The sequence below is a fragment of the Triticum aestivum genome, chromosome 6A (assembly GCF_018294505.1).
Source record: "Triticum aestivum cultivar Chinese Spring chromosome 6A, IWGSC CS RefSeq v2.1, whole genome shotgun sequence".
Lineage (NCBI taxonomy): Eukaryota > Viridiplantae > Streptophyta > Magnoliopsida > Poales > Poaceae > Triticum > Triticum aestivum.
Window position 1 is genome coordinate 564,201,941 of NC_057809.1, and position 12,527 is coordinate 564,214,467.

The 12,527-nt window shown below is 41.4% G+C and overlaps 1 protein-coding gene across 1 annotated transcript; it reads right to left on the minus strand.

The window, feature by feature from the left end:
* Positions 1-5,791: 5,791 nt before the first annotated feature.
* On the minus strand, positions 5,792-6,340 carry LOC123128545 (ATP synthase protein MI25-like; the record flags this gene model as incomplete). The annotated part of the gene is made up of 1 exon (XM_044548578.1): positions 5,792-6,340. A coding segment is annotated over one exon (468 nt), but the record flags the coding sequence as incomplete, so codon positions are not given.
* Between the last annotated feature and the right edge of the window lie 6,187 nt (positions 6,341-12,527).

Sequence of the window (12,527 nt, forward strand, 5' to 3'; positions counted from 1 at the left end):
CACCGAGATTATGTTATGCCCTAACCCTAATCATATCGGTCCTACCGAGTTGCATGTCGGTCCCACTAAAACCCTAACGGTCACTAGCTTTGCTGAATCGGCCTGACCGAGTTTAACCATTCAGTCCCACTGAGTTTGGAAAGTTATGTGTAACAGTTAGATTTTGTGTGGAGGCTATATATACCCCCTCCACCTCCTCTTCATTCGTGGAGAGAGCCATCAGAACAAACCTACACTTCCAACCTATATTTTCTGATAGAGAACCACCTACACTTGTGTTGAGACCAAGATATTCCATTCCTACCATATGAATCTTGATCTCTAGCCTTCCCCAAGTTGCTTTCCACTCAAATATTCTTTCCATCAAATCCATATCCTATGAGAGAAAGAGTTGAGTGTTGGGGAGACTATCATTTGAAGCACAAGAGAAAGGAGTTCATCATCAACACACCATTTGTTACTTCTTGGAGAGTGGTGTCTCCTAGATTGGCTAGGTGTCACTTGGGAGCCTCCGACAAGATTGTGGAGTTGAACCAAGGAGTTTGTAAGGGCAAGGAGATCACCTACTTCGTGAAGATATACCGCTAGTGAGGCAAGTCCTTCGTGGGCGATGGCCATGGTGGGATAGACAAGGTTGCTACTTCGTGGACCCTTTGTGGGTGGAGCCCTCCGTGGACTCGCGCAACCGTTACCCTTCGTGAGTTGAAGTCTCCATCAACGTGGATGTACGATAGCACCACCTATCGGAACCACGACAAAACATCCGTATCTCCAATTGCGTTTGAATCCTCCAAACCCTTCCCTTTACTTTCTTGCAAGTTGCATGCTTTACTTTCCGCTGCTCATATACTCTTTGCATGCTTGCTTGAATTGTGTTAAGATTGCTTGACTTGTTCAAAGTTGCTAAAATCTGCCAAGAACTAAAATTGGGAAAAGGCTAGATTTTTATTTGGTCAAGTAGTCTAATCACCCCCCCCCTCTAGACATACTTTCGATCCTACACAAATTTACTTGGAACGGCAGGTAGATACCACATATAGGAAGGTATGGTGGACTCATATGGAATAACTTTTGGGGTTTATGGAAGTGGATGCACAAGCAGTATTCCCGCTTAGTACAAGTGAAGGCTAGAAAGAGACTGGGAAGCAACCTACTAGAGAGCGACAACATTCATGAACATGCATTAAAATTAATCAACACTGAGTGCAAGCATGAGTAGGATATAATTCACCATGAACATAAATATCGTGGAGGCTATGTTGATTTTGTTTCAACTACATGGGTGAACATGTGCCAAGTCAAGCCACTCGAATCGTTCAAAGGAGGATACCGCCCTATCATAACACATCACAACCATTTTAATAGCATGTTGGCATGCAAGGTAAACCATTATAAACTCCTAGCAAATTAAGCATGGCATGAGCAACTATAATCTATAATTGTCATTGCAAACATGTTTCATTCATAATAGGCTAAATCAGGAATGATGAACTAATCATATTTACAAAAACAAGATAGGTCGAGTTCATACCATCTTCTCTTAACTCAATCAGTTCATCATATATTGTCATTATTGCCTTTCACTTGCACGACCGAATAGTGTGGATAATAATAATAGTGCATGTGCATTGGACTAAGCTGGAATCTGCAAGCATTTAATACAAGGGAGAAGACAAGGTAATATGGGCTCTTGGTTAGATCAACAATAATGCATATGAGAGCCACTCAACATTTTCATCATGGTCTTCTCCTCTTGACCCCCAAAGAACAAGAAATAAAACTATTTACACGGAAAGCTCCCAATAAGCAAAAGAAGAATGAGAAATCTTTTTGGGTTTTCTTTTAATTACTACTACAAGCATGGAAAGTAAACTAGCTAAAAGCTACAACTAATTTTTTTTGTTTTTCTTAAGGTTTTTCAAATGCACAAGAAGAATGCTGGAAAAGAAAATAAACTAGCATGGATAGTACAATGAAAAAGTATGAGCACTGACAACTGGAACGAGTGTGTGAACATGAATGTAATGTCGGTGAGAAATACGTACTCCCCCAAGCTTAGGCTTTTGGCCACTGATGGTCGGGTGGATATCCAAAGTTGTAACTGGGGTCATACTGAGATGCAGCAGCTACTGCCCGACGAGCTGCAGCTTGGAGGCAAGCTGCCTCTGTCCTCCTCTCATATTCGTTCGCTTCCTCCCTGGTTATAACATATCTCCTTTTTGCCTGAAAGTCAAAGAAAGTAGGAGCAGGGAGGGCAATATGGACGGTGCGCCGTCTGTCAAAGATTAGTCGGTATTGGAGGAATTGTTCATTCCGCTCAACAAACTGATGGCGAACCATGGCATTATAATCTAGGTAAGCAGGAGGTAACTCTATATCATTTCCATGTATGGGTATATTAAGATAATTAGCTACACGAGTTGCATAAATTCCACCAAACAAATCTCCACTTACACTATTGTGATGCAACCTTCGTGCAACAATGGCCGCCAAGTTATATTGTTTATCACCTAATACCGCATCTCTTGAGGACGCTAAGATATGGAACGCACATGTGACAAGCCTCGTCTTCTATGTCGGAAATCCATTTTTTTATCCCCAAGGAAAATCAAAGAAGAAGAAAGCCCTGGTATTCTCTACTTGAATTCAGGAAGATTCAGATACCGAAAGCAATAGGAATGGGAAAGCGGAGCGGGCAATAGGTTTATGACTGAGCACTAGAGCCTGGAATAGCAGGAATGAAGGTTGGGAAATATGCCATGCAGAATTCCAATAAGTTGGCACTGCTTTCCCTTTCCATATGAAAAATGGAGAGGAAAAGCATGGGTGGACCAAGCGTTTTAACCGGAATCTAGTGACGGAGAAAGAAGAAAGATTTTTAAGCGCTAGATAGGGTCACAATTCAATAAAGATACTTGGCTGGATGGCGAAGCTGTGTTTGCTCTCCCAAATCGAGATCAAAGTCTTGCTTGACAGCATGAGGAACTTTGAATGCTCCGTACAAAGGGTCATAGGGAGCTTTTGGAGGTCAGGGAGAAGTGTGTGTGGCCACTATGCGCAAGCATTCTGTACAGCGATCTTGCTGAGGAGGTCCCCGGTCCCACCTCCATAAAGAAGATCTGGTGACTGCCCATTGTCTTGTTTTGGCTTGGAAGTCTCCTCAAAATAAGGCAAGTGAGTCAACGATCTCTGTAAGAGGAATTGGAAGATGGGGGTTCCATGGCGCACTGAGATGAAAGGCTGTCTTGGACGTGCGGCCCCTTATCCCTATCCCTTTGTTGATGAATCCCATGCAACGCGCCCTTGCTTGGATGAAAAAATGTCATAAGGGGGACTCATTTCACTTGATTCGTTCCGTCGCACCCGCACTATTCCTAAATTTCTTTTCTGTTTCTATTTTGAAAAAAAGGTCGAACTCATTTCGTATAGAAAGAAAGATGTGTCGGGTTTGGATCGAGTGACACAGGAGGTGCTTCTGCGTGGCACTCTTTTTAATGGGCTTTACCGTCTTTCTTTACCTTCAGAACACAAAGCTTTGCTTGGCGAAATAACTCCTGCCTATATTTGGCATCTCATCTACTTAATTTAATGACATTCCATATCTCAGGAAGGAAAAAAAGCGAATGGAATTTCAGTCAAGTCTTTTTTTCTGCTTTATCCTTCTCTCAATCAAAGAAAGGGAATGCAGATGTTCTGTCGCCCTCTCTTCGTATGCCACCAGCCTTCCTCTCAAAACCATACTGATCCGATCTTGCGCAGATAGGTAGGGACGATCCCTCCAGTAACCATGCCTAAAATCATAAGCTGACCCATTACTTCTGTAGGTGCCTCAATTCTTCCCATTTTCCTACTTATATAACTCTTTGGGGTCCATCCCGCACTTGGGGACGGGATATGATTGCTTTCTTAAACAAACCTTTTAGAGCGTTGTCATCTTACCAGCACAGGACTCAATAGTAAGGACTGTCACTGCATTGATATCGCTCATGGATCGTGTTATACTTGGGAAGATCCGGCCCAAGGGGAAGTCTGTTATCCACTCATCCCTCCGCCAGCCCAACCTAAGTTTCTATCGGACTGAGCTATTCTTCAATCCAGTGCCCTAATCCTTTCGAACTTGGGTCCAGAAAATAGTGCTATTGTACAACCTGGGGAAGTCAAAGCACATTCTAAGTGGGCCGCATGGGTCGGCCCTTTCACCTCATTCTTTTCCGTTTCCACGCTCTGAAACCGGGTTCTTTCACTTCAATCTCTCTCATAATCAAGCTGAGATATGATGCTGTTTCATCCTAGAATTATGAGAAATCCCTTGTTGGCTGGGACGGACCCTTAGTATAAGATAAGTCAACACAACAGGTTGTGTCAGTTTCTCAAAAGACATGGGCTCGCCTTTCGGGGTGACTAGCTGCATTCATTGGTTTGCTTTCTTCCACCAACTTCACAACCATCCTTCGTTGATGACAGGCAAGCTCAACCACAATTTCCGTAGTTTGGTTCAATTCATTCGACATTTCCATTTCCAATTGGTAAGTTCTATTTTCTCCGACCCAAGGAAGAAGATCACAAGCGGGAGTCCCCTCTAGGAAGAGATGCTTTCCAAAGGCCGTACGCTACTGTTGAATGGCCAAATAGGGATTGAAACAGAGTAAATAACTATAGTATCCCGTCGTAGTGGTAGCTGCATTTACGCGACCGGGTCCGAGCCACAGGACAAGACCAAATTGGATTGGATTTGTCACATCCGCGGATGGAAGACCGTAGGTTTCTCACTTTCCCTACTCGGAGAGCACGTGTATGTAGTCCGCCTGTATCTACTTATTTATTCGGAGAGCGCCATTAATAGGATTGAGAAGTCGTACAAGCTATGGCGGAGCCGTTTACCAATGCACCCAGTTCTCCTCATATTTGATTCTTTTTTTGGTATCATTGGTTCCACGTACGTCTTTTGGGCGAGCTTTCTTCACTGTCATCAAAACCAACGCTCAAACCGAAGCTTTCCGAGCAGTTGTTTATTTCTCACTTTAGCTGCTGTCGTTTTCCTCTTCCGAATTAAGCGAGTTAAAAACAAGGGGATCAGAAGAACAAACAATAAGAATGAGGGATTGAAGTCCGTTTCCTTCGTATCGTATTTCAACGGATCGGGTAGTTCTAGTCTTTTTTGATTACTCCTTCCTTTTTCCCATCATTTGACATAACATAATTAAGAAACTGTTTGATGGTCAACGGAACGAGTAGAGAAGAAAAATGCCCTTATTCCAAAGGAAGTGAGTGCCAAAGCGAAAATAGAGTAAAGAACAAAAGAACGAAATGCAAGGGTTGCATCCGCTGTTTCAAGTCCGGACGGTTCCTCCGCTAGGTTATTGAGTTGGCTCCCCCGTTATTCTTCATCAGACAACGCACACTTAATGGAAAAACGAGGTATCTTTTTGGAAAACTTCTCTACTTACGACTTTGTTAGCGCTTTGAGGGCTTCACTATGTTCTCTGAAATCTTGTATAAATAAGAAAGAAGTCTTTCTCAGGAGATGACTCTGCTGATACCGAGTTTCAATGCAAAATGGCTCCCGCTTCTTCTGAAAGAAAACTGGGGAAAAATCAATATGGAGCCGTCAGAGGCTTATCTGGCCGATATGACTTCCTGAAATTCTTTCCCGAGAAAAACCTAAAATGGAGGGGTTGGGGCTTTGGCTCCAGGCTCAAACTCTATCTTGTGGTAGACTGCCCTCCTAGGGAGCGCTTTGGCAACTAACTTGTGGGGCATGACATCCCAAATTCATCAGTTACATTAGGAATTTCCTGAAAAAAAGTCTTATGTGTATTGGATCCGCTCTTCTGTTAGCATGAACACATGAATGAGATTCTTCTTATTCTTCCTAAATAGAACCCCCCACCCTCACCTTTCTTAGGACTATCAAGCCTTCTCGAATTAGGTCTATGGTAGAAGCTTTGAACGTAGACCCGGATACAAATCTTTCACTCACTGAAAAGTGAAAACCTGTGACTATATCGTCCTGAAGACGGATGCGGCGGGAAGAAGTGGCATTTAGAAGTGTTGCTGACTTTACATTTAGGTTTCGGCATAACAAAGCTTGCACTGTCTTTTCGCACTTAGGCGCACAGCGTGCCGTTGGTAATGATTCTACTATGGTGCTGCAAATTCGCAAGCTGATCCTAAGTAATCGTTGTTGTTCATTGGATTCCTCCGGAATTACTTCGTTAGGATTGAAGAATTGCTGCAATTCTTCCTGAATAGACTCGATTCTCCCGTCGAGAGTTTCTTTGAAAGTCTTACCTAAACTCTTCCGACTGAATATGAAAAAGCCTATAAAACAACGAGCTACTACCAATGAAGAGAGCAAAATAATGTATGGAAGGGAAATGAGTGCTCCCTATGGTAGCTTGTGTTATTTCTCTAGATTCCCCCACAGTAATACTAGCAAGAAACTCTTTATATTCAGATTTGCGAGGTTCACTGACATTGCCCCAGTGCGGGAGTTTACAAGCAATATTAAAATCTTCTAGGTCCATGGTATATGATTTATCATAAAGATAAAATAAAACAGTGTGAGAATTGCGCGAGGATGTAAATTTAAACCTTCTCACAAAGGAATCAGTTAGGTAGCGGTATTGTCGGCACTTATCTGACATGAAGTCCTCAAGATTAGCATTACGCATATATGCGTAAAATACATCCTTGATGCCTGCTTGGACCATAAACTCCTCTGACGGCCATTCACAAGGCCGCACCTGAGCTTCCCTCGGTGGTTCATCGTCCTGCTCACGTATCGCGAGCCTTGGTCCTTGCTTCCTTGAGGAACCACCTTGGTACATTTTCCTAAACATTTTTCTTCCTCTGAAAAATTTCTGAAATTTTTAGTGACTCAAAATAAAAGTGAACCAAACTCAACAAGATTGATAGCAACTACTCCCACAAGTGCCTAGAGGCTATATCATGCATTAAAACTACTTTTGACCATATAAATTTGACATGCAAGCTCAAGAACAGGGTCACCTAAGCAGCAAAAATTTGCAATAAATAAAGCACTAGAACAAAAACTAATTGGACCATTGGATGAGTCACATACCGAAGAACAATCCCCCAAAGCAGTTTTATGAATGGAGCTTTGAGCTAGGAGATCGAAAATTGCAGCAAGATGAGCTAGAACTCGTGTTTGAACTGTGGGATGATTTTTTCTGGAGGAAGACGAAGTGTGTGGGTGCTGGAATAAGTGGAGGGGGCCCACGTGGGGTCCACGAGGCAGGGGGCGCGCCCTCGGCCCTCGTGGCCAGGTGGTGTGCCCCCCTGGTGTGTTCTCAGTGCCAATAATTCTTAAATATTCTAAAAAATCATATTTCATTTTCAACGCATTTAGAGAACTTTTATTTTCGGGGTATTTTTTATTACAAGGATAATTCAGAAAACAGACATAAAATAATATTTCTGCTTTATTTAATCTAAATAACAGAAAGTAGAAGGAGGGTACAGAGAGTTGTGTTTTCTAACTTCATCCATCTCATGCTCATCAAAAGGAATCTACTAACAAGGTTGATCAAGTCTTGTTAACAAACTCTTTATGAATTGCATGAAACCGAAGAATTTTCGAATAACACTAAGTTACCTCAACGGGGATATGAACGTCCCCAACAATAAGAATATCATATTTCTTCTTGACAGTAGGAAGAGGAAATTCAAAACCTCCAATAGTAATCATTGAAGTTTTTTCCAATAGAATTGATACTGTGGACTTGAGGTTGTTTCCTCGAAAAGCGTACCTTATGCTCATTACCATTAACATGAAAAGTGACATTGCCTTTGTTGCAATCAATAACAGTCCGTGCAGTATTCAAAAAGGGTCTACCAAGAATAATAGACATACCATCGTCCTCGGGGATATCAAGAATAACAAAGTTCATTAAAATAGTAACGTTTGCAACCACAACAGGCACATCCTCACAAATACCGACAAATATAGCAGTTGATTTATCGGCCATTTGCAAAGATATTCCAGTAGGTGTCAGCTTATTCAAATCAAGTCTACGATATAAAGAAAGAGGCATAACACTGACACCGGCTCCAAGATCACATAAAGTAGTTTTAACATAGTTTCTTTTAATGGAGCACAGTATAGTTGGTACTCTAGGATCTCCTAGTTTCTTTGGTATTCCACCCTTAAAAGTATAATTAGCAAGCATGGTGGAAATTTTAGCTTCCGGTATCTTTCTTTTATTTGTAACAATATCTTTCATATACTTAGCATACGGATTCATTTTAAGCATATCAGTCAAACACATATGCAAAAAGATAGGTCTAATCATTTCAGCAAAGCGGTCAAAATCCTCATCATCACTTATTCTTGGATGTTTTAGGAGGAAAAGGCATGGGTTTCTGAACCCATGGTTCTCTTTCTTTACCATGCTTCCTAGCAACAAAGTCTCTCTTATCATAATGTTGATTCTTTGATTGTGGGTTATCAAGATCAACAACAGGTTCAATCTCTACATCATTGTTATTACTAGGTTGAGCATCAACATGAACATCATCATTAACATTATCACTAGGTTCCATTACCAGATTGTGTTTCAGCATCAGAAATGGAAATATCATTGGGATTCTCAGGTGTGTCAACAACAGGTTCACTAGAAGCATGCAAAGTCCTATCATTTTTCTTCTTCTTAGAAGGACTAGGTGCATCAACATTAGTTCTCTGAGAATCTTGCTCAATTCTCTTAGGGTGGCCCTCAGGATAAAGAGGTTCTTGAGTCATTTTACCCCCTCTAGTCACAACTCTAACAACATTATCATTTTTCTTATTATTTAATTCATTGAGCAAATCATTCTGAGTTTTAAGCACTTGTTCTACTTGAGTGGTAACCATAGAAGCATGTTTACTAATAAGTTTAAGCTCACCTTTAACTCTAGACATATAATCACTTAAGTGTTCAATCATATAAGCATTACGTTTCAATTGTCTACTAGCATAAGCATTGAAGTCTTCTTGTTTAACAATAAAATTATCAAACTCATCCAACCATTGGCTAGCAAACTTAGTAGATGGGATTTCACCTTTATCAAATCTATAGAGAGAATTTACCTTTACTACCTATGTCGGGTTATCAAGACCATGTATTTCTTTAATAGGTGGTAAATTCTTAACATCTTCAGCTTTAATACCCTTTTCTTCCATAGATTTCTTTGCCTCTTGCATATCTTCAGGACCGAGAAATAGAATACCCCTTTTCTTCGAAGTTGGCTTAGGAGTTGGTTCAGGAAGTGTCCAATCATTATCATTACTCAACATATTATTCACTAGCAATTCAGCTTGATCAATAGTTCTTTCCCTGAAAACACAACCAGCACAACTATCCAGGTGGTCTCTGGAAGCATCGGTTAGTCCATTATAAAATATATTAAGTATTTCATTTTTCTTGAGAGGATGATCAGGCAAAGCATTAAGTAATCGGATAAGCCTCCCCCAAGCTTGTGGGAGACTCTCTTCTTCAATTTGCACAAAATTATATATTTCCCTTAAGGCAGCTTGTTTCTTATGAGCGGGGAAATATTTAGCAGAGAAGTAATAAATCATATCCTGGGGACTACGCACACAACCAGGATCAAGAAAATTAAACCATATTTTAGCATCACCCTTTAATGAGAATGGAAATAACTTAAGGATATAGTAGTAACGAATTTTTCCTCATTAGTGAATAGGGTGGCTATATCATTCAATTTAGTAAGATGTGCCACAACAATTTCAGATTCATACCCATAAAATGGATCAAATTCAACCAAAGTAATTATCTCAGGACCGACAGAGAAATCACAATCCTTATCAGAAATACAGATAGGTGAAGTAGCAAAAGCAGGGTCATATTTCATTCTAGCATTCAAAGATTTTTCTTTCAGCTTAGCTAACAATTTCTTAAGATCATATCTATCTTTGCAACCAAAAAGATCTCTAGCAGTTTCTTCATCCATAACATAACCCTCAGGCACATCAGGCAATTCATATCTAGGGGGAGAATCTTCATCATCACTTTCATCGATATTATCGGTTTCAATAATTTCATTCTCTTTAACCCTAGCAAGTTGTTCATCAAGAAATTCACCTACTGGCACAGTATTATTAAGCATAGAAGTAGTTTCATGATAAGCATCATGCATAGCAGAAGTGGCATCATCAATAACATGCGACATATCAGAATCAATAGCAGGAGTAGGCATCGCAAGTTTACTCAAAACAGAAGGTGAATCAAGTCCAGAGCTAGATGGCAGTTCCTTACCTCCCCTCGTAGTTGAGGGGAAAATCTTGGTTCTCTCATCTTTCAAGTTCCTCATGGTGATCAGCAGATATAAATCCCAAGTGACTCAAAGAATAGAGCTATGCTCCCGGCAACGGCACCAGAAAATAGTCTTGATAACCCACAAGTATAGGGGATCGCAACAGTTTTCGAGGGTAGAGTATTCAACCCAAATTTATTAATTCGACACAAGGGGAGCCAAAGAATATTATCAAGTATTAACAGTTGAGTTGACAATTCAACCGCACCTGAAAGACTTAATATCTGCAGCAAAGTATTTAGTAGCAAAGTAATATGGAAGTACCGGTAACAGTGGCAAAGGTAACAGTGGTAGTTTTGTAGTGATTGTAATAGTAGCAACAGAAAAGTAAGTAAGCAAAGATCAATATGTGAAAAGCTCGTAGGCAATGGATCAGTGATGGATAATTATGTCGGATGCGATTCCTCATGCAATAGTTATAACATAGGGTGACACAGAACTAGCTCCAGTTCATCAATGTAATGTAGGCATGTATTCCGAATATAGTCACACATGCTTATGGAAAAGAACTTGCATGACATCTTTTGTCCTACCCTCCAGTAGCAGTGGGGTCCTATTGGAAACTAAGGGATATTAAGGCCTACTTTTAATAGAGTACCGGACCAAAGCATTAACACTTAGTGAATACATGCATGAACTCCTCAAACTATAGTCGTCACCTGGAGTGGTCCCGATTATTGTCACTTCGGGGTTACCGGATCATAACACATAGTAGGTGACTATTGACTTGCAAAATAGGATCAAGAACTCACATATATTCATGAAAAGATAATAGGTTCTGTCTAAAATCATGGCACTCGGGCCCTAGTGACAAGCATTAAGCATAGCAAAGTCATAGCAACATCAATCTCAGAACATAGTGGATACTAGGGATCAAACCCTAACAAAACTAACTCGATTACATGATAAATCTCATCCAACCCATCACCATCCAGCAAGCCTATGATGGAATTACTCACGCACGGTGGTGAGCATCATGAGATTGGTGATGGAGGAAGGTTGATGATGACGACGGCGACGGATTCCCCTCTTCGGAGCCCTGAAAGGACTCCAGATCAGCCCTCCTGAGAGAGATTAGGGCTTGGCGGCGGCTCCGTATCGTAAAACGTGATGAATCCTTCTCCCTGATTTTTTCTCCCCGGACGTGAATATAAAGAGTTGGAGTTGAGGTCGGTGGAGCCTCAGGGGACCCACGAGGCAGGGGGCGCGCCCCAGGGGGGCGCCCTCCACCCTCGTGGATAGGGTGTGGGCCCCCTGGTGTTGATTCTTTCGCCAGTATTTTTTATAAATTCCAAAAATATTCTCTGTGAAGTTTCAGGTCATTCCGAGAATTTTATTTTTGCACAAAAATAACACCATGGCAATTCTGCTGAAAACAACATCATTTCGGGTTAGTTCCATTCAAATCATGCAAGTTAGAGTCAAAACAAGGTCAAAAGTGTCTGGAAAAGTAGATACGATGGAGACGTATCAGTTTGAATCAAGGGAAGTTCAAACGAAAACCTAAAGGTCCGTGGACCCCAAGAAAGTGAAAGATCAAGCGGGAAACAGTGTTCTTGATTTGCCGTGTCACATACATACCAAAAAAGATGAAGAGGGTAACTTGATTCTGCCGAAGCACACCACTCGGCAGTGTCGACACCTGATCCAGAGCTTCCGAGAGGGTCAGCCCAATGATAAGGAAAAGGAGTCTAATAAGGAGGAGGATAAAGAGGAAGATGATGGTTCCCCTAATGTCAATGCCACTTTAGTGATTTTTGCTGACATCGAGAGCAAAAGTCGACTGAAAGTTATCAATTGTGAGGTGAACATGGTTGCTCCGGCAACCATGACTTATTTAAAATGGTCAAAGAATCCCATTACATTCGACCAGTCCGATCACCCAGCGCACATTGCTACCCCTGGGCGGCAAGCGTTGGTGGTCGACCCAGTCGTTGGGGGCACCTGACTGACCAAGGTTCTGATGGATGGTGGCATTGGTTTGAACATCCTATATGTTGAGACCCTTTGAGGGATGGGCATCCCGATGTCCAAGCTCAGCGAGAGCAAAATTCGATTCCACGGAGTCATCCTAGGAAAGAAAGCCGATTCACTCGGTCAGATCACTCTTGATGTGGTTTTCGGTGATTCAAAGAATTATCGCAAGGAAAAGTTGATGTTTGAGGTGGTGGACTTTCACAGTGCCTATC